The sequence below is a fragment of the Corvus moneduloides genome, chromosome 4, assembly GCF_009650955.1.
Source record: "Corvus moneduloides isolate bCorMon1 chromosome 4, bCorMon1.pri, whole genome shotgun sequence".
In the NCBI taxonomy this organism is placed as follows: domain Eukaryota; kingdom Metazoa; phylum Chordata; class Aves; order Passeriformes; family Corvidae; genus Corvus; species Corvus moneduloides.
In genome coordinates, this window is record NC_045479.1 from 11,182,605 (window position 1) to 11,209,349 (window position 26,745).

At 39.4% G+C, this 26,745-nt stretch overlaps 1 protein-coding gene across 1 annotated transcript in view; it reads left to right on the top strand.

The window, feature by feature from the left end:
- ANO2 (anoctamin 2) overlaps positions 1 to 26,745 on the top strand; it is a 149,155-nt gene that overhangs the window by 60,969 nt on the left and 61,441 nt on the right. Inside the window, exons 12-14 of the mRNA XM_032107542.1 lie at positions 62 to 222; positions 4,094 to 4,176; positions 12,181 to 12,264. Of these exons, the coding sequence (XP_031963433.1) occupies positions 62 to 222; positions 4,094 to 4,176; positions 12,181 to 12,264 (328 nt within the window). The remainder of the gene's footprint in view (positions 1 to 61; positions 223 to 4,093; positions 4,177 to 12,180; positions 12,265 to 26,745) is intronic.

Genomic DNA, 26,745 nt, shown 5'->3' on the forward strand with positions numbered 1-26,745 from the left:
TGCACATCCATAGTTTTGGAGCTGGAATACTCAGAGGAACCTGTGCCCTTGTCTGTCACAGCAAAGAGATGTGTGACCAACGCAATGCCTTCACCATGTGCCCCCTGTGTGACAAGTTCTGTGATTACTGGAACCTCAGCTCTGCCTGTGCCACCGCTCGAGCGAGTCACTTGTTTGACAACCCTGCCACGGTTTTCTTCTCCATCTTTATGGCTCTCTGGGGTGAGTATTGCTTTGGAAATTAACAGTGCCTTTTGATGTTTGGGCTCTTCACTGAATAATAAAATGCTCTTTGATTGAATGTGATCCCTATGGCTTCGGGAAGCTGGCTATCCTCAGAAGGCCAGGGAGAGCTGTCTGTGTTGAGACTGGGGAAAGCAATATCACTGTCAACAGCAATCTCTGGAATAAATGGAGAGGAGTTATGTAGTTCAGGGAAGAAAAATATGTCTTTTCTTCCTGTACTGCCGAATTTAGAATCATAGAGTCATCAAGTCTGGAAAAGATCTACAAGGTCATCAAGTCCAGCCTTTGACTGATCCCCACCTTGCCAACTAAACCAGAGCACTGAGTGCCATGTTCAGCTGTTTATTAAACATCTCCAGGGATGGTGACTCCACCACCTTCCTGAGCAGCCCCTTCCAATGCCAATGGGAAGAAATTCTTCCTGATGTCCAACCTGAACCTCCCCTGGCACACCTTGAGGCCATTTTCTCCATGGAGGAAATTGTGCCTTTAATGGAACTTCTAATCTTTGCCAGGTATTTGCTAATTTTTCTTCATTTTCTATTGACATGTCACGTCCTTTGAACACCTTCTTCATCTGGGGCCAGAATGTACTTGAGGATTGGTATGGTGCAGACAGCTAAAAGGGTATAATTTAAGCACAGTCCCACTTCCTTGTGGGACAACTCAGTCACATAATTTTAACAAAACTTTATGGGATTCCAAGAGCAATGGGACTATTATCATTTTAATTATATTTTAGAGAGTTCCATTTAAACTAGCTTGCTTTTCTTTAATGGCAAATATCCCTGTCTCCATGAGGATATCAAAACACTTCATAAACGTGAATGAATGCATTGTAGTATTACCCTTATTGTTTCTGGCCTTACCTCTGCCCTGAAAAGTGTGTGTGTTGTGCTTGCATGAATTATTGCTGGTGTTATGCTCTCCTTTACTCTAGAGCTTGTTTATTGTGAAAGTTAAATGTTATTGCTACTGTAAAATGATTTTTTATTTCCCTATTCATTGTTCCCCAAGTGAAATTATCATCCTTAATATGAAATTGAGCAAATATGTTATTGTGCTATAGCCATCCCTCAGCAACCAGTGTGTTATTGTTTGCAACCCTATTAAGATTTTACAGCTTGTTTTAGAAAGGGCTGATTGGTGGCTTGGCATTGGGTGAGGACAGCAGAGAGCTTTTAAGGGACTTGCAGACAGAACACATCATGGAAGCAAGAAGCATTTATTTACCAGTTCCTGGAAGCCCTAGAGGAAACGTTAGAGAATATGCGAGAATTATGACTGAGAAATAGAAAAAAGAGGGTGAATTTATAGACTCTCAGAATAATTTATTTTACTACTTAAGATTACAGGGTAGACTGGCAGATTAAGTGTCACCTGCTGCTATGAAGCTTAAGACAAATAAAGTATTTTCTTGACAGAGAAATTTTACTGTAAACTTGCATCCATGCAAATGACAATTGCCACTGAACCTCATCCAGAACAATTGTATTTTAGTATCAGCAATACAGCATGCAAAAGAAAATGTTGATATATCCTTGCACTAAGACAAATTGGTAGAATCTGTTATGGAGCAGAATAGGACAAAAAGTTCCATATGCACTGCTTTTAAAAAAAGGCATGTAAGAATAACAAAATTCTTTCAGAGCTGTAGCCCTCCTCCAAAAAATGTTTCCCACAGATTGGAAAAGTCTGTTCTTGGGACCATGATAACTGAGCTTGTCAGTTCAAGAAAATGCAGCCGGCACGCACAAAGAGCAGCGAAGTGAAATAATGGAGCCTTTACTAACTCTGCCCAGCTTGACTATTAAGTATTAGATTACAACAAATTTTGCTTCCCTACTCTTAGAGGCTGTGCTGGTTACATCTAGAGCTCAATCTATTGAATGGCAGAGCTCATTCACACACCTATTCCAGCTGTATATTTTAAAGAGCAAACTATGGCGATCTGGGCTGGTTCCATTTCACGAGGATGTTGGGCACAGGATTTCTTTCATCCTGCTTGTCTTCCATTCTTTCGAAAGCAGAAGGCTTCCTATGGTTAATATCTCAAAAGGAATCATGCTTTTAGTAGTTGATCCCGATTCCTCATGAAATGTCTTTGTGATTCCAGTGGTCCTGCCTCAAGTGTCCATATTCATAGGGATGCTTGGCTGACTGGGCTTGATGTCACTGGTGCCCTGGTGCTGAATTTCAATGTCAGACACCTTTATTAGAAGTTTTACAGAATCATAGAATGGTTTGGGTTGGAAGGGACCTTAAAGATCAGCCAGTTCCAACCCCCTGCTATGGACAGGGACACCTTCCACCAGACCAGCTTGCTCCCAGCGCCATCCAACCTGGCCTTGGACAGGGATCCAGGGGCAGCCACAGCTTCTCTGGGCAACCTGTGCCAGGGCCTCACCACCCTCACAGGGAAGAATTTCTTCCTAATATCCAATCCAAACCTGCTCTCTGTCAGTTTAGTTTTTCTGCTGGTGTAAGTCAGTGCAGACGTGCTGATTTCAGAGCAGCTGCTGCATCAAGCCAAGTACGTTCTTATAGAGCTAAATGTGGAACTGAGTTTTTGTATAACAGGAAAGAATGGAATGAGTAATAGCACCCTATAAAATAACCAAATGTTTTTGTGTTTAGGATATGTAAAAACCCTTGAGTTTTCAAATCACGCTAAATATAGCTTTTATATGTTCTCTCTTCTGTAAGGGAGGAGCACAGATAGCAACTTAGTTGCTTAGTGCCTGGATCTGCTTTCAGTGTGCTGCCAGTCCTGTCTTTAAATGATATTTATTTCTTATATGATGGGTTGATACCTGTGAAGAAAATACTTGCAGCTAACTGTTGGAATAGATTATGACTTGTAGGAGCCAGGTTGTTTTCACAGTGTTCCCACTTTTCACGGTGTAAATGCAGTCAAGTGAAGCTGATCTAATGCTCCACCGTTGTCTGTCTTGTGGGTCTATCTACAAGATGTTCAAAGTGATGTAAACACTGCTGTGATCTAACAGTGTTTTTACAATACCCTTTTCACCCACTGAAATAGTGAGGTGAAGCCCAAGAAAATGGAAAACAGTGTCCCCAGTTGTTCATAGCTATAGCTTTTATTGGTAGAGTTTTGGTGGTTTTAGTTGGCATGTACAGGTTTAGTATTGATATTGATATCGTTATCTGAAAATAGGTGTCCACAAGCCAAGATTTATAAGTGCTATTTCTAATAAACCTGTAAGTCCATAAATGATGAGCAACTAGGAAAAGGGCTATGTCGAGGAAACAGCAATTATGAGAGGACAGGCAGGAGACTGCAAATAGGAGACACCAATAAAACATCTGTTCTGTCTTACTAGTAAAAAAAGGAGAAGCAGGAGGCTGAACCAGAGGCCAGTCCATTCCAGCAAAATCACCATGTCTATGAAGGACAAAAGCATTCAACCACACCATTGTAATATATTTCAAAATATCTTTTTCTACATATTGCTGGGGATCCTAGTTATTTCAGTAGCAGGCTAAACCTACCTCAGAATGCTTCATGGTGAATTAAGAGAGATGATGTCTTCAGTGGGTATCAGCAGATATGGGCTCAGTTCCATTCTCTGACAAGAATTTACCAGTGGCTTTGGACAATCCATGTTCCATCTTTCTGTATTTTACTTTTAAAGAACAGTAATTATTGTTCCCATACTTTGCTTGAGTTCTTTCTTCAAAGTTGGGCCTGAGACTGTTTCTTAGTGCTTAATTTTAAAGGGTCTAGCATAATGGGGTTCAAATATCAGTTGAAGCTTATAAGTAACACAAATCTTTACCACAAGGCTTTGGATTTATAATTTTTAAAATTTAATTTCTTTTAAAGCTACCATGTTCCTTGAACAATGGAAACGTTTGCAGATGAGATTGAGTTATTTCTGGGATCTAACTGGACTGGAAGAAGAAGAAGTAAGTCTCCTCTCCCTGGGCTAATTTACTGTGTTAATTATTCTGTAATTATTATAGAATAATAATATTATATAAGCATTGATCTATAGATTTCTCACAAGTATTCTCCAGCCCAGTGCAGTTTGTAGCTGTGTTTAGAAAAAGGTCTGTAACTGATACAGTTTTGAGTATCAATGTTTATTTAGGAAATCCTCACCTATATCCTACTGTTCAGCACTCTGAAGTTAAGAATGAATGTTGAAAAGGATTATAAGGTAAGAGCAGATCACGTTTTGCTGAGAATGCCCATATGATGTTGTACAGTGTGCAGTAACACAACAACACTGTTGTGTTGTAAGTACTTTGTCATGTTACTTCATTACACGTAACAAGAATTCTTTGTGATAATGACAGCCACAGGTCACAGTACCATCAGCAATTTTTGCATCCAGGTCTGGGTGACATCTGTGATGCATTAGGTACATCATCCTGAGCTCTAGGTGCTCACCAACAGAGCTGTTTCAAAACAATAAATGGTGTGGGTTTCTTCAGAAAGAGCTTTTCAATGAGCCGTGGGGTCTCCAGCCATACCTGAATTGACTGAAAATGAGACATACTGGTTTATTGCTATTCACAATGTCCCTAATTTTGTTTTCAGTTCTGTCCTTTGGTTTGCTCTAATGACTCTCATTCAAGGATTCATTTCTAACCCTCACTAAAGAGAGTGCAGTTATAAAATCATAAATAAATATCATACTAAGAACAGGTAAGCTTTGGACCTTCCCCTGGCAATAGATGCTGAGCTGTCTCTAGAACAGGGTCATATTCAGTAATTCAGAACTGCCTTGTTTTGCTGGGAACTGTCTTGGTTTGCTGGGAGGATTTGAATCCATTTTTTCTCTTCACATTCCAGCACAGTTCCTTAAACAACAGGTCACAGTCTTCAGACCTGCTAGCTGAGCTCAGCTCAAACAGGAGAGTGTAAATACCATAGGGGAAAAGCAAGCTGACATCATGGACCTCATGATATAGCATGGTGGTAATGCTATTCCGCTATTTCCCAGATCAAAGTATTTGGATCAAACAAAAAGATGACCCTGAGAATAGACAGCATGCTCCAGTATTCTTCTTCTTCCATCACTATCCTGTAATGCACAAATATTCCTTCACTGGTGACTTGACAACAACCTCCTCTCTTCTGTCTCTGTTTCTCAGCTTTTTCATGACTCTTTCCCCTGTTATGATGTGGATGATGTTCACAGTACAACTCAGTACTCCCACTCTGAGTTGTGATGCAAACCCAGTGCACCAGCACATCAGAAATTACTGTTTGTCCCACATGGAATGTCAAACTGCTCCCTGCCAGAGCAGCAATCCTGTACCAACTAAAGGGCAAACTGAGAGGCTGGAGAGCTAACTCTGGGCTCTGTGGCATATTTGATGAACCCACCAGATTTTTCTGAACTTCAAGTTCGTCACTCACAGTAAAAAAACCTTAGGTTTAGCTTAATAGCTAAATTTAATTGGTTTAGCTTTGTAAAATGCTGTGAAATAATATATAGGTTTGTGAGGTCCTGTGATCAAGAGGCCTGAAGTGGTAAAAATCTGTGGATAGGAAGTCTGTGGGATCAGCAAGAATCCTTTGTTTATGACAAGTGAAGGAGTGCCAGACAAATCTCAGCACAAGCTGAAGAACTAGGAACTTGGAATGATAAAATAAGACTGGAATGGACCTTGAGGGGCCATCCCTTGTGCGTTGTAGGATCAATTCTACTTAAATCATTATGAAGAGATATTTGTCTAATTTGTTCTTAAATAAATCCAGCAGTGGAGATTTCAGTTCCTCCCTAGGTAATCTACTCTAATGCTTCTCTATCTGTGCTGCTAACAAGCTTTTCCTAGTGGTTTTTAAATCTCCTTGCTGCATGTTATTTTTTTTCTCTTTTTTTCTCCCTTATTTTGTCTTTCAAAGATCAAGAGAGGGATTACTTCTGTCCTCTTTTCAACATAATTCAACACAGTATCTTATCTCTGTCACCCTTGTTTAAGATGAACAAGCCTTTGCTCTTTCAGTCTTAGTTCCTAAATATTTTCAGAGAATCATAGAACCACAGAATGCTTAAATGTCATCTCATTCCACCCTCCTGCCATGGGCAGGGACACCTTCCACTATCCCAGCTTGCTCTGAGCCCCATCCAACCTGGCCTTGGGCACTTCCAGGGATGGAAGCCACAGCTTCTCTGGGCAACCTGTGCCAGGGCCTCAGCACCCTCACAGGGAACAATTTCTTCCCAATATCCAATCTAAACCTGCCCTCTGCCAGTGTGAAGCCATTCCCCATTGTCCTATGACTCCAGGCCCTTGTCAAGAGTCTCTCTCCACCTTTCTTGTAGGCTCCCTTCAGGTACTGGAAGGATTTTCTATTCTTTTTATTCTTGCTCATTTCTGGCTGTTTTCTGGTTGATCCAGGTCCTTTTGGAAGAACAATGGACATGTCTCTTGACATGACATCTTAAGCAGAAAACCATGCACCGTGTCATCTCCTGTCAGTTCTTGATACATCAACAAAAACCCAGAAGTTAGACCAGGTTTTGTTCACCTTTTATCCATAAGATTCATAAAGAGGAGGATAAATCTGTCTGTAGAAAGTTACTGGCATCAGGTCTCAGTGGTGGTGAACTCTTTACAAGTGTTGAAAATTATGTTGGAAAAGGGAGAATTACGTCTGATCAGGTTAGGCCAGAAGAAACCAGAAGCGGGATCACTTAAAAGAGCAAGAAAGGAACAAGGAAGAAGCTCAGGAGGTTTAACAGTTTTAAGACTAGATGGGGTTAAGCTATTGATTGTCAACTTCTTTAGGAAGGGAAGTTACAGAACCAAAGCAGGGAGAAAAACAGCCATAAATCTGAAGAGCTGAGGAGTACTTTGTGAGAATTATATTGAAATAAATGCCTTCAGTGTAATTTTTGTGGACATTGACTATAAACTTTTCACTAAATTGCTTTCTTTAACCACACTCAGCCAAATTTTTGCTTCAAAAGAGTCACACGAGAGATTAATGTAGTCCATTTATTTGTAAGTATCTTGGCAGTGGCACTCCGAGAAAGCAGACTCCCTAAGGCTTCCATGCATCTTTGCAGCTGGCAGCTGTACAGACTTAGAGAATTTGTGTTTGGACACCTGGAATCCACAAAAAAGACAGGGAAGCATTGGGTACTAACTAGAAAAGAGATAATTGTGTTGAAAAGCAATAGAGCAAGTGATAAATAAATGGGAGAGGGAAAGGAAAGAAACAAACTCAGGCCAGAACCATGAGAGCAGACAAAACCTTGGGAACACTGTGCATAAACACACACAGAACCTCAGAATCGTTTAGGTTGGAAAGGACCTCCAAGGTCATCGAGTCCAACCTTTGGCCAATCCTCACCTTGTCACCTAGACCAGAGCACTGAGTGCCATGTCCAGTCATTCCTTGGACACCTCCAGGGACAGTGACTCCACACCTCCCTGGGCAGCCCATTCTAATGCTTAACAACATTTCCAGTGGAGAAATTCTTTCTGAAATTCCTCCACTCAACGTTCCTTGCCATAGACATGTGACTGTGTAACCCAATCAAAGAGGTTGTGCATTTGATTCTAGTTCAGGGTGTGTAATAAAGAATAAGGCCATCAAGAAACCAGGAGGAGGGGTGGGAGAATCCATACCCTCTTCTGCTTGGTAAAGAATTACAGAGGGACTCCAATTAATGATGTAGGCGCTAGAAACTCTTGCCTTCCCATGAATCTTCAGAAATTGTATTTCCAAGATGTTCCTGCTTTCATTTTTTTGGGTGGAAGAGATTTTCCCTCATTTTGCCAATGATCCTGTGCAAACTGAAATAGAAATGCTATTATAAAAGATGAAATTTTAGAACTTGGGCAAGAACTTGGAAGTCAAATGGACAGAGAGTCTGCATTAAGTGAAATGCCAAGGAGTCTCCACTCATTGGTCTTGGTATTGTTCAAATAGTCAAGCTGTTATACTGTTTCATTATAACAGAGAGGAACTTGGATGTCTGTCTTCCTTAGGAACATTTAATTTCAAGTTAAAATCCTGTGCTCTGTAAAATGTTTGCCAACTATTTTAGTTTTTTTGCAAACTAATTCCTGAAGTCTGATTCTTCCGTTTGCTATTTAAAGAGTTTAAAACCCCCCTGTAATTACTGAACCCTTAAGGGATGTCTTTGAGGTCACTGTGGATTACTGCTGAGTTAAGACAAATTAATGAAGAAGGTAGATTGAGTAAAAGAAAATGAAACAAAATTAAAAAGCAAGCTGACTTGATGACATTAAATATCTTTACAGATACATTCCATTCTCACCTAACTTGATCTTGGTTTAACTTTGTCTTCTCTACTATGGTTTCAAAATTCATTTTGATCTGATCAATTTGATGGTTTCACTTTGTCTTCCACCTTGCAAATTATAGCAGCAGACTCCTTTTCTGAAGTTTTAATAGTGTCTACTAAACCACGAATCACGAGATATTTTTGTTTGCTAAAATCCTGAAAGAGAAGACTCTAATAAAATAACTGTGTAGCCCTCTTGGGAAAAAATGTCTAGTATTGGTGAAAGGGGAATTTGTAGCTACGATATTTTGTCTTGTCTCAAATCTTTCCTTTCATGCTCTCTGCATCCTCAAGTTTCCTGTGCCAATGAGATTTTTAGTTTGGATTATTTTCTCCAGATGCATTATCTCACATTTTTCCCATAACTATTCTAATTTTCCTGTTGGGAAATATTTTCAAATATTCCAAATATTTTTTTTTTTAATTCTTTGTATGCTTTTTATTAACCTCTTTTGGGTTTCATTACTCTTTCCAGAGAATCTTCCCTGACCTTCATTAATTTCTTACTAACACTAATTATTTAATGATCCTTGGCTAGCCCTGTTCTTCTAAACAATTGCTTTCAACATTACATTTAAGTCCTATGTTTAGGAGGATGAGGGTTTCATTAGGATAGTTGGGGAAGGAATGCTGAAGAACAAATATTATCCCTCAGCTCTTTGAGGAAACTGTTTAGTACCAGTTATTGGTCCACTGAAAGATTACACATGAAGGCACACTTTAAACGTGTTTAAAGTTGTAAACAGTAAGAACAAAGTCAGGTGACAATTTCTTTGCTTTCCAAGGAGTTGGTAAAGGAATATGATTACATTTTTTCACTCCCAGACTGTTGATCCAGAGACATGCCACAATGTCCTGGGGCTTCAATACATTTTCCTCTTCTGTTTCTCTCCTACCAGACATATCAACATGCTCTCATTTACTTTTGTTTATTCCTTTTCCATTGTAATGACTTCCTCTGTCCTTTCTAGAACTGAGTTTTCCTTGAGGCTCAAAACTGTTCAATTTTTTATTAGTAGTCTTGATTCCTTGGGATGTTGGGGTGGGCGACTCAAAGGCTGGGTCACTTGGGGTGGTACAAGTTCTTTCCTCCCCTGGGTTCAGAGGGGTTAAATCTGTCCTTATCCAGCACTACCCCACTAGGAACAGGGACCACCTCTAGGCCTTTCTTTGTTCCTCTCCTCCTTTCCAGTGCCTCAGAAGATCCAGGTAGGTAAGCAGGGTTTTCCAGGGATGTGCTCCTTGGAGAACACACAGGATATGGAATCAGGTGCTGTTTACCCTGTTTATCAGGTGCTGTTACTCCAGACCCTTGTCTGGAGTGACAGGGCAAGGGGGAACGGCTTCACACTGACAGAGAGGAGGGTTAGATGGGATATCAGGAAGAAATTGTTCCCTGTGAGGGTGCTGAGGCCCTGGCACAGGTTGCCCAGAGAAGCTGTGGCTGCCCCATGCCTGGAAGGTCAGGTTGGATAGGGCAGCCTGGTCTAGTGGGATGTGTCCCTGCCCATGACAGGCGGTTGGAATGAGATGATCTTAAAGGTTCTTTCCAACCCAGGCCATTCTGTGATTCTACAATTTACAAAATTCCACTTATCAGTAGAGGAGTATTTAAACGGGTTGGATTTGAATTGCATGATGAACCAACATAAATGATGCTATATTCTGCTACAGTTGCCCACAAAATGAAATGGCAGCGTTTGGTTGTTTGGTCCTAGCTTAAGGGAGCTTCAGAATCTGAGACCATATTTCAAAATTTAGTTTTATAGGTACTCTCTCAAAGCACTACCACTGTTCTTGCTCAACAAAAGCAAACAAAACATCTCTCTGTCTGTCTGGCAAATGCATTCCCATAATAGAACCTCCTAGTTTCTTTTAACTAATTTTCTATTATGCCGCTCTAGAACATCTTTAATAACAGTTCCTGTATACTTGCTCGGTAGCTTTTAACACTCCTAAACTCGTGTTCATGCTACATGACTTATTCCAGCTTTTGCTTTAATTTTTCATTTATCAAATTTATTTTGAAAGTGATCTGGACTAAAAAAGATTGTGAACATTTACCAGCACCTCCAAGCTGAGATATAAAACTATTTTTCCTTGGACACGCATCCCAGTAATAGGACAGTCTAAACAGATCCTTGGTGTGAATGACAAACCCTTCCCTACACTTCTCAGCCCCTGCCTCCTGTATCACTGTCATAAGAAATAGAGGGTTTAGTCCTTGATTTCTAATAATTAACCCTTTTGCAACAGAAAATGGCTGGGATCTCTGTTCTGTTCATTCCACATTTCCATCTTGCTTTGGGGAAGCAACTGGGTCATTCCAATTTTTTTTTGTGGAAACCTTCCTTCCCATCAGTGTGCACTGCTGAGCTGCTCTGCTTCTGTTCAGGATATTAAGATATGGCTGTTCAAGGAATTTGCAGTGGGTTTTTGCCTTTACTTAGAGCATATGGCTTATTTTTTTGATAACTCCTTTGCTCTGTCAAATCTGGGGTAGTTGCTAAGGTTCTTTTTTGTTTTGTTTTGGTTTGTTTTTTGTTTTTTGTTTTAATAAATTCAATGTGTTTGTCATTCATGCTTTGTAGAATTCCATTATCACTTTCTTTCTAAATCAAAGGGAAATTAGGGAGAGATTGGTTCGCATTGTTTATTCTTATCAAACTGGTTCATTATCTACAGAGGCTTAATTTGATGGATGGTGGATACACTTGTATGTTTGAGGCAAATCCTGGAGACCACTCTCAGGGAAAATTCCCACTGACCTCAACATGAGTTTTGCCTGAGTAGAAATTTCATGTTTAGGCTCTTTGTTTTCAGAATGGGAATTATCATTTTCTACTCCGGAGCACTCATTTGGTCTCGCAGTACCTTGGCTCACATGGTTTTCAATAAGTGTCTGGCAGCTGTACTGGCAAATTTCCAGCATCCTGGGATTCAGATCTATCCCTACATGGACATTTTGCCTTTGTGAAGTCATCACAACTATTTCTAGCTTATTGTCCTAAGTATGGAACTCTTCCCGTTTTCAGATAAAGAATTGATTCTGAATCACACTCTTTTTATGGCTGAGTGGAATTGTCCCTTCACATCCATGGACGTATGGGTCAGACATCCCTAAGTCTGGATTGTAAAGAAATATTTAGTGCAAAATACTCCTAAAAGGCATATATACAAAATGCATTCCAGGGAGATCTGTGGTCTGTTCAGTCAAGGGTAAGATGACTTGGCAGATTCAACAAAGACAGATCAACTGCTTTTCCCATCCAGATGTAGGTGTATGAAAGGCAGTTAAAAGGACATTGGAATGTCTTACTAGAAAAACTAAACATAACTTGGCCAAATTTGAACAGAGTACGCACTCAGAGCAAAACTGTCAAAAACAAAAAGTAAGTTAGAGTACAATGTTTTGCTTGGTGTTTATTTTCTTTATTTCACCTTGTTTTCATTCAAATCAGTTTCCAAAAGTTGCTCTGACCTCTGGAGGCTGCCCCTGCTGTCTCAGAAAGCTTTGCTTAGCAAAAGAAAGTGAGAGAGTTGAACCCTCTTGATGGCTTTGTTTGTGATTAAGTGACCAAAACTTTTGGGTTTTTTTCTCTTAGTCATAGCCATGTTTGGTTTTGGTTTTTTTCAGGAGCATCCCAGACCAGAGTATGAGACCAAACTGCTGCAGAAAAAGCTGAAAAATAAAAACATCACAACAGAAAATTCAAATGAGGTAAGATGCAGCTTGCTCTTTTCATTTATGGGGGATTTGTGTTTGTTATGTTGGGATTATATTTTTGTCTGTCTCTCAGAGGTTGCAAGAGGCACTTTTTGGGGCTCTTAATCAGCCTTTTGAGTTGATTGGTGGTGGTGTGGTGAAATGCAGCCCTGCAGTGCCATTGCAGGGCTTTGAGGTCATGTCTTTCAAAGTAAAGCAATTTGCATAGAAATAGGGTTGACAGGTGGCTCAGGATTTAATCTGTACATTCCTAAGATAATCACCCCAGAATTCTTACAGCAATCACACAGAATGTCAGTACTTTCTGCACAATGAAGAAAGCAGATTTTATTATGGTGATCTCATTTGCAAAGGTAACATTGGTGTCTTTAGTTCTGTCACAGTCACACAGTTGTGAAGTTTTAATGGCATTTCCAGGACAAATGGAAAAATAATTGGTAGATCATTTTCAGATTGAAGTGGGCTCAGGATTTTTATGGCTATTTCAAACTTTTTTGAAGAAACCCTTTTTTATCAGTCTCCTCTTGTAAATTGTTGACTGAGGTCTATTTTCTAAACATTCACAGTTCTGTGGTCTTGGTCCATTAGGCTTGGTTAACCACTGCTCATTCACAGCATTCCACTTGTGCCAGCAAAGCCAAAGCATTCCAATACCATGTTCAGCTTCCAGGGAGAATAAAACAGTTTAATTTGCTTACAGGTTGAGAATCAGTATCCAAAGTGGAGAATTTTCAAGTTTTCAGGTTTGGTCCAACAAATTTAACTTGTAGAAGAACTTATTTATCCGTTTCTTCGGCTGACCACCATTGTAAAGTGTTTCCAGGGAATCTTTCATTTCAGTGAGCCTGCCTGTCACCTCTTGTGCTCAACTAAACTCCACAGAAGATCATGGGAAGATTCTCAATTATTTTAGTGGGCTTTTGATCTTGTCCAATAAGCAGAGACCCACAGAGCACTGTGGAGAGTCTTTCCTTACACATTAGACAGCTCTCTTGGCCTTCCAAGTGAGGGATCAAAGACTGTAAAAGTCAGATAAAACAGTTGCTGTTCAGCTTTTTTCTGGCTTAAAGTAAATGAGAACTGGAAACAAGTCAGCCATTGATGCTGTAGAATATTATGATTATCTTGCTTACCTGAGATACAGAAATTATTATAATTTAGACATTAATTTAAGGTAAAACAAAAAGAAACAGAAAAAAAAATCAAAACAAAAACTCCCCAAAAAACCAACCAGCCAAAAAAACCCCACATCAAAGCCCAGAAAATAACTCAAGAAGAAATGTTAAGTGAATAGGTGGAAAACTGGAACAATGTAAAGATCCAGCACTACAAAAATAGGAAGAGCTCCTTTCAGACATCAAGAATGAAAAGGCTAACATGGAACACTTTTTTGTCAAATGGCTTTCTGTGCCAATGTGGATGGAAAAAATACTGAATTACTGAATCCTGAATGAGTGTTCCCTAAATTACTGAAAAATATTCCCAGCAACTGAGCAGTTTTCCATCGGTAAACACTCTGCTTACTAATTCTGTCCTGCAAACAGCACATTAGTCTGGGTTTGGAAGGTGTGTTGCTCAGGCCTTTGTATCTCAGTGTCTTATAAGAGCAATAGATGTTGATGTGAGAACTGCAGAAGAGGAAAAAAACCTAAACATAACAGTTCAGGTAAAGAACTGGCCTAACTGTGGAAATGTACCATTACATTTTGCTTTGGGAGACCCTGAAAAATTATACATTAAAAGTGATGAGTATTTAAGAATGCAATAATTCTTCAGCCTTATTTTTAGAAGTTTCAACCTTTCCTTTTTGCAAGACCATTAGCTCAGGAGATTTTGGGTGGCAGGTTAATATTAAGGCACAGGTTTCTGTGAGGTCTCTGGCTCAGTATTTCTGTCTTGTTGGGTGGAAGCCAGGGTACAGAACTTTGTCATATTACCAGGGCAGATCTAGTGGCTGGACAGGCATCAAAGTAGAGATGTCTCTGTAGTTAAAGATACAATCCTCCTAATTTCTTGGTTTTGTTTGAATACACAGATGTCTGTGAGGTCTCCACCTCTTCATCTCTTGGTTGACAGTCTAATGTCATGGCATAAGTGTCTGTGAAGTTTTCTCCTGAATATTTTTAGCTAACTAGTGTAAATTAAAGGCATATCTTTTTTGGTGTGGCTGGTCAACAACTGTAGTATGCTGTGTTAATATCAAAGGACTGGGTCTGGCACTGCTGCCTAAAACTTCTCATTACTTCTTTAACATGAAGTCAGAAGTCTCCAGTTCAGCAGCTGTGGCTTGTTGGGATAGAAATGATGCCAAAGTTTGGCTATTGTGAGAATACTGGTCTAGAGCTTACTTAAAGGCATATATATCTATAAAATTACTGGCTTGTTTCCAGTATGTTAATTCCTCTGTTCCAGTGAGGAAGTGACTGGTTTTATGGCAAGAATCAGCTTTTATGTGCAAAGCCCTGTGTATGGTGCATTTTTTTTCCTTGCCTTACTCCAACAGGGAGTTCTTTTGAAGCTAATTGGGTTATTTTTTGCAATGAAGGGACAGGGGTTTGGTTAGGGCCTGCTTTTGTGATTGCAGAAGAAAGGGGACACCACTTACATCCTCTCTTAAATGACAACTTGGGAATACACATTCAGAGGAAACCAACAGACAGTTTTCCCTCTCTGCTGTTGAAGTCATTAACTTTAATGAGTGTGGAAGATGCCCAGCACCTGTCAGGGCCAGTAAACATATGAGTCACTCTACCCAGGCAGCAAATTCCAAATCAGCCTGATGAGCCTGGCAAGACAAAGGATGACACATCTAATGTATTACTTGCCCAGTGGGGTTTGAGTTCTAGAACACAGCTCTCATACAAAACACCACTTGGTGTGTTTCCACTACTGGAATAAGCAAAGAACAAAATTTCAGCCTCCACCACACTGTGTGGCTCAGGCTGTTTGAATAAATATTTTATTGGTTTTTGGGAGAGTGAGAAAGAAACTGTGAGAGCTTCACAAAAGATTGGTGTGAAGTTACTCTAACAATAACACCCTAAGGTTCTATTATTTCAGGAGAGAATTCATTTCCAGCTAAAGGAGTTGAAACATTTGTGTGAAATGCCTCAGGTTAAGTAGCAAATAGATAAACAAACAGTCCTTATGAATTACAACAATGATTTTAGAAAATGACTGATTATAAGGGACTTGGGAAATCTGGAATGATATATCTTATAGTCAGTATTACTATTTAATTCTTTATGGTCACATGCTATTTAAAAGGACATGTAGTGACAGCATAAGGGGGAATGACTTCAAACTGACAGAGAGCAAGTTTAGATTAAATATTAGGATGAAATTCTTCCCCGTGAGGGTGCTGAGGCCCTGGCACAGGTTGCCCAGAGAAGCTGTGGCTGCCCCATCCCTGGCAGTGTCCAAGGCCAGGTTGGATGGGGCTCTGAGCAAGCTGGGATAGTGGAAGGTGTCCCTGCCCATGGCAGTGGGATTGGAACTGGCTGATCTTTAAAGTCCCTTCCAACCCAAACCATTCTGTGATTCTCTGATAGAAAGGCTTGCAATGTATAACTCCTTGATTCATGTACATCAAAAGGCATTTTTGTCCTTGCAGTAGAGATGAAGGATTGCACACGTGTATGAATGCACGTTTCTGATAATACATTCATGCAAGCATGGCAGATGCAAGCTTTGTAATGAAGCAATTAATGGTATATTTTGTTGTTCTTTAATGCACTGTAACACTGAAGATGTGGGTAGAAATATTCAATGAATAGGGTGAAGTTACTGTATGTGCAGAATGCTAACTGAAAACGTGGTGGATGTTTGCAATCTTCTGATAAGTTGTTCCTCTCTCTCTGCAGTAGTGGCATCCTCAATGGAATTACACAGAGGTCAGGAAATGAAAATTGGTCTTGTGCCTGAAAACATGCAGATGGGGCTAGATCCAGCTCTCACTGGAGCTGATGGAAAGCCTTCCAGTCATTTCTGTGAGAGATGGATCAGGCCCTGACTCCTTTTCATTAAATGTCCAGCTGATCTGGCAAACATGATTCCACATCATAAATATATATGTGTGTGTGTGTGTGTGTTCTTATCTTTCCTATTTGGCAGGAAAGAAAATAACTCATTCTACATATTTCTCAAGGAAAATTCTCTTTATAGAAAAAAATAGGCTTGTCTCTTGGCTTGTGTCCTGACTTGGAGCAAACCCTAGGAATAATAGAATCTGGCATTCTGTCTTTCCTTTAATTCATTTTAAATATGAAAGTGGCAGAATAAATTATTTAAATTGTTAATTCAGCTGGTAATTGAAACAAAAAAGAAATATATCTTTCTGAAGCATTGTTTCAGTTAACAACTGAATTAAAGCAAGCTGGTTTGAAGAGGAAGGTCTCTGGTGTAAAGGATGATACAGATAAATATGAAATAGAATTGTACATTACTAGTACTTTATATATCTATTTTTAAAATTTCAATGTTCCCAAACATGAAACAGTAATTCTTGATAGCAGTTGATTCCTTACCAGTCTTCCATAAGCAAATCTCCCACAAGGACTAAAAACCCTTTCAAATACTGGAGCCCATCTCTTCATTAAACAAGTCCTTGATAAGATTTACTAAAGAAAAAAAAATCTCATTTTATATATTAGGTGAAACTCTATAGAAGAAACCAAGATAATTGGTCATAAATACCAATTTGAACAATCAGAATTATAGAAGAACTTTAAATATACCCAGAGTTCTTTAACCCCTAATATTTTAGCATTTATTGAACTGTATTATTAGTATGATAAACCTATCAATTTGATACAGTATTTCTTAAATTGGCTGGTGTCTTTTTAGCCTCTTTCATTTCTTTACTTTGAGAAATATTTTTCTAAGCATTTGGGATAGTAAGATGAATATGTAATAAATTATTTTTTTTCCTTTTCGACTCCTTTCTTGCATCAGTAACTTTTGTAAATAAAAAATTACTGAATGAAAATAAAAGAATGGCTGAAGATGAATGAGAACACTTAAAATTATGATCTTATACAGAGATTTCATCCTCTTTTTTGTACCTATATTTGTTACAATTCTGGTTATTTTAATGTTTATTTGAGTTCTAGGTTACGGGAGTTTCATACTGGAGTATTCATAAGCAGAATTTATGTCTTCAAAAGAGCGTTGAGGTGGTCTTTCAATGCGTTATTTAGATGTGGGGGTTCTTTGATTACAGGGTACATGACATGTATTCAAACCTCCTCACTGTTGCTGTCTTGGAATTTGGTTATCTTTGCATGGAGTAGTGTAAGAAATGCAGCTAAAAATGTTCCACTTGCTCCCCGTTCCTCTGAAAATCTACGGTGGGATTTCCTCATTTGTATCAGACCAATGATCCCAAGGTACGGCCACAGTGCTGTGCTCCTGTGTTTACAGTTATATTCCAGCCAGATTCAGTGGGAAATAGCTCTTCCTACACTCTCAATATGAAGTAATAAAATGCTTGAAAATGTACTATAGTAGAATATTCCAAGTTGGGAAGCCTTTCAGGATTTTATCTAGTCCAAATGACTACCCATGGCGCTCCTGTCCAAAGCTGTCATCTCAAACTGTGTTGCTCAGGATATTACCCAGTCAGGTCATGAAAATCTCCAAGGATGGAGATGGCAATACCTTTCTGGACATGCCCTGTCCTCATTGTGTAAAAGCTTCTCATTATATCCAGCCTGAACTTCTCTGCTTCCAGTTTAAGCCCATTGTCTCTTATACTTCCAGCATTAACCACTGTGAAGAGCCTGGCTCTGTCTTTTGATGAGCTCCTTAACTGTGCTGAGCAAGCCTTGTTCCTCAGTTTCTCTTCCTTGGACAAGTTCTCTGCCCTTGACTCACATAAGTAGTGCCATTTGTTTTTTTTCACTGGAAGGCCCAAAATAATATTTTAGATGCAGGCTAATGAGTGCTGAAAAGCTGAGGTAATCACTTTCCTGAATCCACTCATTGACACAGCCCAGGGTGCTGTTGGACTTTGCTTGCCAGGGCACACTCCTGGCTCTTGTTCATCTTGTTGTCTGCAGACACCAAAGGGCCTTTTCAGCAGAGTCAGTTCTCCTGCAAGGAGTTTTCTGTTTCAAAGGCATTTGTTCTTGATGAAGTTCAGGTTAGTAGAGACCTGTTCCTTCAGTCAGTCCAGGTCCCTCTGGATGGCAGCCATGTACTTAAGCCTACTGACTACCTCTTGATCCCTCCCCCAGCCTGATGTCATCGTGCAGGAGCAAGCGTTCCATCACCTCCTCCAGGTCCTTCTGTAAAGCAGGGCAGCTCTAGAATGACCACAGCAGGACTCCAGCTGTTACAGGTTTCCAGGCAGACTTATTCACTAACATCGTCTGAGCCAGACCATGGAACTCACATTTTGCTGAAGTCAAGGCAAATGGCATGGACAAGTTTCCTCTTGGCCACAGGTCCAGTTGTTTTCCTCACAGAAAGCAGCCAGGTTGGTGCAGATAATGATTCACCTTTGGTGAATCCAGAAAGACTCTTCACAAATACCGACTTCTTATGTGCTCAGAATGGGTTTCTTCACTTTTCAAGAGACCAAAGTGAGACTTACTGTGATTCCTTAATTATTCTTTTGTCCTTTCCGTGAGGATGGATACAAGATTGTTCTTTCTCCTGTTGTCAAGGCCCTTCCCTGATCTCAGTGTCCTTACAGAGATGACAGAGATCAACTTGCAATAACATCAGCCTGTTCCTCTATCTTCCATTCTTCTTTTTCAAAGTTATAAGTAAATGAAATCACTGCTTGTCTTTCCCAAAGGAATATTTTTTGGGGTTTTTGCCTAGACAGCTAAAAGGTGTTTAATTAGGAATACCGAATACTTTTTTATTCAACTGTTGGAGGCTGAACAGTGCAGATGAGAGCAAGGATTTTAAGAAAACGGTGTCTTATGTTTGTGAGATTCTTCCTGCTAAAAAAAAATTATAAAGAAAATAGTGGTCCTTGTCAGAAGAGAGTTTTGAACCTAGAAACAAGAGGAGGCAGGGCTGCTGTTTACTGCTCTTATTTGTGTTACTTATTAAGATTTTGGCTGGAGGAAGCATTCTTTCAAGGGCGGTGCTATAGCTTGTGTTGTTTAATCATGGGACTCCGACCCAAGCATATGATTAAAGTTAAGCACAGGCTTCAGCGTCCTGGATACAGATACAATTAAATGCTTTTTCTGAATCAAGGCCTAAGCTTCTTATTGACAGCATTCAAGATGATGCAGGTCTCTTTCCTATTAAACAGAGTGGAAAGACTAATTTCTATAGGTTGTATTTATCAGTACTTGAAATTAAGGGGAGTTCTGCCTGGGTAAGTAATAAAGTCCTTAAGTCTGCACTTACTGACTTGCGTTGTACCCTGTCTAATAACAGGTTAGAGTGCCACAGCAAAGTTTCAGGCTGAAAAATAAATATCCAGAAGCCTGCTGAGTTTTGGTTTAATGCACTAGAAAAACTAGAACGCAAAAAACTGGAGTATTCTCCTTTCCTGTGTGCTGGTGACAAACTCCTGTATATTGGAGTATATTTTTTACCTTCTGTTGAGCACATTTATAGGGTAAATTTCATGCTATTTATCTCCAACAAAAGCCCAGATCTGGGACAAAATTTACAGAAATTGGCTGTGGAAACAACATTCAGTTAAGTTAGTTGCCAAGAATTTTTTATTTGATGCATACTGAAATCCTGTCTGCAATTTTAAAGAAATAAACTGCATTTACATTCAGTTCCTTTGGGCATCCATCCCATGAAGATTGAAATTCCACAAACTCCAACCTTAAAGAGCTAAGGAACGCAGATTGAGCTGCTCAGTTTTTTCAGCTCTTACCACGCTTGATTGAAAAACACTTGCCTGCTGATATGTTGATTTTCATGATTCACTTGATTCAGGGATACAATGGCATTGTTTTTGGAAGCCCCTTCACACTCTGGTATTTCATGTAGTAAATAAACTTGACACCAAGGGGAGCAGAGGGATGGAGCAGCTCTGCTAGGAGGAAAGGCTGAGAGAATTGGGACTGTTGTGCCTGGAGAAGAGAAGGCTTTGGGGTGACCTCAGTGTGGCCTTGCAGTGCCTGAAGGGAGCCCACAGGAAAAGATGGAGAGAGACTCTTGACAAGGGCCTGGAGTGACAGGACAAGGGGCAATGGCTTCACACTGACAGAGTGGGTTTAGATTGGGTATGAGGAAGAAATTGTTCCCTGTGAGGGTGCTGAGGCCCTGGCACAGGTTGTCCAGAGAAGCTGTGGCTGCCCCATCCCTGAAAGTGCTCCAGGCCAGGTTGGATGGGGCTCTGAGCAGGCTGGTTTAGTGGAAGGTGTCCCTGTTCATGGCAGGGGGGTTGGAACGCAGTGAGATTTAAGGTTCCTTCCAACTCAAACCATCCTGTAATTCTATGGCTGTAATTTGCCCAGATATTTTGTGGAGCCTCCATTTCTAGAGATAAGTAAAGCCTGACTGGTCAGAGGCCTGAGAAACCTGCTCTAAGTCACCCCGTGCTAAGCAGGTTATTGGACTGAGATGATCTCCAGAGGTCCCTTCCAACTCCAGTTGTTGTGCAATTCTTTGAAATGCAGGAAAGAAATCATTCGAACAAGTGCAGACAAATTGGTTTGACCACAATAGGCATATTTTGAAAGAAAATATAATTTGAGCCTTACTAGAAGTACTTGAGCAATGGGACAAAATGTAACTTGGGTTTACTAAAAGGAGATTAATAACCATGCCATCTAAACTTGTGTGTTTGATTAATGATATAATGGATTCCCTACAGAAGGGAAATGTAGTGTACTTCAGTAAACTCACACTGTATTATTCCACAGGGAGAATATCATGTATTTAATTTAAGTTATTAATCAATATCATTCATAGTGACTGACTAGAAAAGTGTGTATAAGAATTTTCATTTCAAAGAAAAAGAGAAAAATCTGATTTTCAAATGGCTGATTTGGCAATGCAGCTACGGTGCCTTCTACCCACTGCTGTTTGGTCCTTCATGGCCCATCTTTCTCTGCTGTCCTTCATGTCAGGATTTTCCATCATCCAATTTTTTAAAAGGTTTTACAGAGTTGGGAATATCTTCCCTGAAGAAATATGATATATAGAGTGTGGGAAACTTTGCAGGTGATCTGTTCATTTTGTGTGGGTCTAAAGTCTTAGAAAGTACATAAGTTCTGTTCTTGACAAATTTTTGTTTCCCAATTATATAACAAAATATATTTTTTTCTTGGAGATTCCTCCCTCAGGCTTGTTCAATTATGGAAACAAATGCATCATGGCTGGTTCTGCCACTTTGTTCTTCAGGATTTAGAAGGCTCCCATATTAAAAAGCAAAATTTCCACCTACTTTCATTTATTCCAATATATAATTAGTCCCTTTTCCCTCTAAGTGCTAAATCAGGGAATAACCCAGACTTTTAAGGCAATTTTTGCTGGTTAGTTTCTTCTCATGGAAATGAAAATCTAGAGCAGTTTCAGAGAGACAAAAACTGGATCAAAAGAAAAGATGTCAAGCAAGATTCTAACTAGAGTTTTAACAGTCTGAAGAAGAAAGAAAGGAGACAATTGCTTCCAGAATTTCTACAATTGGATAGAAAAGTGTACATCTAAAGTATAATTTAAAAATTACATTTGGATTTCTTTTTTTGAAAAAGTGTATTTTCCCAGGTCTGTACGACATGATAAGAGATGGTCTCAGTGGGTTTACACCGGAGCTGGAGCATTGCCAGCCTGACCAATGCTGAGTTAGAAGCAGGGTTCAAATCTAAGGACAGGAAAACATATCATGAGAGAATAAAAACAATCACAGGCTTTTGAGAAGAGGAGTAATAATGAACAATTTACAGAACTTAGGAAACATAAGGCCACAAGCAATGCAGACTGAACTGTTCAAAACCCGTAGCTGAGTAAGTGGGGAAGAGTGAAAAAAATTTGCTGTAGATGTCCCATCCCTGGAAATGCTCAAGGCCAGGTTGGATGGGGCTTTGAGCTACCTGGTCTGGTGGGAGGTGTCCCTGCTCATGGCAGGTGGGTTGGAATGATGATCTTCAAGGTCGCTCCCAACCCAAAGCCTTCCATGATTCTAGGATCCTGCTGTCACTCTCTTGAGTGTATCTGTTGTATCTGAGTTTTGGGGAACTCATTGCAGGAAAACAAAGGTAATGGGATGTGGTGTTTGAATGCATTTGATTTGCATGTTCAGTTGTACTGCCTGCAGTGTTAGTCGGACTGATGAGATGAGTCACTTCCATTTGTGTAAATATTTTGGTTTTTGGAAGCAGCATTTATGGCATCCTGGAAGAAATCTGAGACAGAAGGACCTTAGGTGGTCAAATTGTTAGAGGTACACAGCTCTTCTAACTTATATTCTCTTCAAGGTATGCCCAAAGTATATGAGGCATTAGCAGAGCTCTTCACCTTCATGCTTCTTAGATGTTCAGCAGAGAAACCAGGACTGGGAGAAGCTCCTGGCTGTTGGTAAAGAGAATTATCATCCTTCATATGATACCTAATGGCAAGATCAGTTTGAATGGGAAGTGGGTCAGTCAGCTGCATTCAGAAGGGTTTGGAAGGGAAAATTACCATGTTGAGGTTAGGAAACTGTTTTAAATCCTTGCATGGCTTTTGGTGAAAGTAGAGAAAGTAGACATTTCAGGCAAGCAAAATAAAATCCAGCCAGACAAAAGAAACTTCAACAAGGAACCCTGGCAAGGCTACACTGAAAATCTGGAGAGTTCCAAATTTACGGAAAGCAGGTTTTTCCACTTTTCCCATTTTGTTCCTGGAGCTTTGTTCAGAGACAGAGACATTCTGCATGAGCTCAAGCTGAATGTGAAACAGCCCTTAGGAATGGCCCAGTGCATTAATTTAGCAATGAAACTCACTAAAGATTATGCTCTATTTCAGCTGAAGAATAATTGGGGTCCATACCACATACCACAGTATTTCCCTGCCAAGCCAGACAAGTGTGTTGGCTGCAGTTTTATTAGGAAGAGAAACCTTGACTCACTACCAGATGCCACTGTGCTGATGCTGGTGGAGAACAGGTATTCAGCACAGGTGGCTTCGGAGGTGGCACATTCCTCCTGCAGTCTCTGTGTTTGGCCTGCTCTCAGGGAGGGATGCTGCTCACTGATTCACAGGCTTGAAGTATAAAACGAATTACAGTGCCTAAATGAGGGCTGGGGGATAAACTGAATTAAATTCATTTTAATTTTATATATGGCTATGGTTTCAAAAGAACTTAAGCATCTTTGTGAATAAAGGTGAACAAAGAGCAAAGGCTTATGCATGCCTTCATAAATACAGACAGGATTGGGAAAGACATAGTCTGATGCTTTGAAAAGGGAAAGGATACAGAAATAATGTTATTCCAGGCACTTATTGCACAATGATTGCTTTGTCACAACATGACAATATTAAGTGGGAAAAGAATTGCATTGACCACTTACTGTCTGTAATAAAACAGTAGCTAGTAATACTAATTTTCATCTAATATTATTCAAGTTACAACATTTTACATTTTTATTTAACTTAGCTTTATTTATTGGATTGTTGCTATTGTTGTTCACCTTGTTAACTTTCTTTTTTTTTTACCTGTTAAGGCAAAAGTACCTCTGGTTCTTTTATGTCCCTCTTTGTCTAAGTCTCAAACAAGGACATCATACACTGAAGTGTCTACAATTGACAATAACTGGCTATGTCAGTTGCAGGAAATCTCTTAAAGCAACAAGTTGATAAAGTTGGACCACGTAGTTGTGAGTTGTTTCAGCTAAAATTAAATTAAATTGTAGGCTAATAATTAAATTAAATTGTAGGCTAATGTTCCTTCAGGCTATAGCTGAGGTTTTTAATTTTAGTAACAATACTGAGAAATTTAGGAAGCTTCTTTTCAAAACTAGTGAATCTGATATGATCAGGGTCTAAATGCACTCAAGGCTTCAGTTTTCTTGACATTCAGCTTATAAAAACACACTGAAAGCACTCATATAGAAGGATTTAGTATGGATTAATGAATAAGATCACTGAGCTCATGTAGTGATAATTTCCTTTATGGAGGATTTTAAAAGCAATCAGAATGCTAAAATGCACTGGATCAAAAAAGATTGTTCAGCAAAGAAAACTATACCTTGGGAGAAAGAATGAGAGCAGGAGTAAGCAATAAATGTTAAAAGTCTAGTTTGAACTAAATTTTGCAAAGGAATTTTTTTTAAAAGTGAAAAAAAAAAAGAGCAAAAACCAAACTAAAGGATCCCAAAGAAACTGCAAGTGCACATACACAGAGAAGGAAAAAGGAATGGAGAAGTGTGGGCACTGTTCCGTAGGACTGGTTTTAAAGGTAATCTAGTTATGGCATTGAAACTAATCAGAGCTGTAGGATGATATAGGTTAGGCAAGATCTCTGGAAACCGTCCAGTCCACTCCCCTGATCAAAGCAAGGCCAGCTGTGGAACAGTTTGCTTTAAGGCCTTGTTCACTCACATTTTTGCAGTTCCCAAGGATGGAGATTTCCAGCCTTTCTGAGGAATGTGCTGCAATGTTGGCCTGACCTCATTGTGAGGAGCTTGTGTGGTGTCTGATACTTAACTGGAATTGCCCCTGTTGCAACTTGTGTTTGTTGCTTCTCAACTCATCAGTCTGCACTTCCAAAAGGATTCTGGCTTTTGTCTTTGCTACACCCTCCTTCTAGACAGTTTTCTACATCAATTACATCTTCAGCCTCTGTTTTTTAAGGCTGAACAAGTCCATTTCTTTAAGCCTTTCCTTCTAGGTAGAGCTATATCCCCACAACCATCCTGATGGCTCTATGCTTAACTTGGCCCTGTATAAATATAGAAATGTCTTTCTTTCACTTTTCAAGGCCTTTAGATGCAGTCTCAGAAGAGCTAAATACAGTCCCCAAACTCAGGCTGTTAATGAATGTTTTAAACTTTATTTGTCTGAGTATCAGCCTTTGAAGTACAACAGGCTGTCATCCCAAGCAGGGATGTTGTGCTTTGAAATGTGCCATATGTATCTGAAAGAGTTATGCTGGTAATGTTCAATGTATAGGTCTGTGGTTGACAGAATTAAAAGGTCTTGCATTGAAACAAAGCAGTTGAAACAAAGACCAGCAAGAAAAAATTAGTTGACTCCATTAACAACCCAAAATTCAAGATGATTAGGAAGCATGGTATGTGTTTTTGCTGTTTAATATCATAGAGGAAAATTCAAAACAGGAAGAAATACATTTACCACTTGAGGGAAGTACTGTACCAGCAAATGTGATAAGAAAGATCCTACTCTTAGAAACTGGAGTATCACAATATTGCCGTGGTTTTCACAACCTGCCTAATAACAAGATTGAAAGTTGCTCGAAAGTTCTACAGCCAATTAACATTATCTTTTTATTATTAAATCAGCCACAGCTTGTAGATTTAATTGCCCCATTTTCATTTCTAGGGCTTGTACTTCATACTGACAGACGGCAATGCACACACTAAGTTTTATGTGGTGAGGAGGAAAGTGTTTTATAGGGAATGTAAAAAGCTCTTATGGAATGGAGAGGTATTCCTTAATTGGGTTGTATATCATCAGGGTTTTAATACATTTGATTAAGGGCCTGATTATGCAATTCTTTTCTCCAGAGCCCTCACTGAAGTCAAAGGGAGAGCTACAAATGGAAAGCTTGCAAGACAAAGTCCTGGCATGAGAGAGCATTAAGGAAAGCTTTATCCTGGAAAGCAGACTCATAGCACCTGTATTTACCACAGCATTAAAATTAGATATTTGTAAAGAGTTTTCAGCATCTCAAACCCATCGTTATCCATATATTAGAAGTTACTGGCTTTGCCTTAATTCTTCAATAGAATTTACTTCGTGGCCAAAGTCCATCAAAGTGGAGGGTTGTTGATTTATTTCACCTGACTTAGAGACGGGCTGTTAGAGATGGTGATTGTACAGCTGGTAGAACCTTTGGAGGTTTTGATCCAAAAAAAGGGCTATGAACAAAGAATATTAAAACTTGAAGTTTTTCATAAGCTTTAGCATGTACACAATTTTACCACCAGTACTAATCTTGCTAACTGGGACCAGTCACAGCAGTAAAATTAACAGGATATAGAAGGAGTAAGATCTGTGAGTCATAAGGATTGTGTCAAGATTTGAGAGCTTCGTGTAATTTACTGAGACAGTTTATTTTTGAAGAAGAAAATGGCACAATCAATATGCATTTGATTTCAAGTGTATTGATTCCAGATTTTCCTTTAAAAGTTAGTTAAGTAAGCTTTTTACTCAATGGCCTTCCTTTATAGGACTGTTTATGAGAATGTGGAGCTTTTCAGAAGAAGAAGGGTAGAAATAATTCTCCTTATTAATATTGTATGTCTATATTCTAAAAGATTTTATGTGAAAAGTAAGTTGGCAGTGAATTATCTTGAAGTGCATAATTAGTTTTTTCTGCGCATGAAC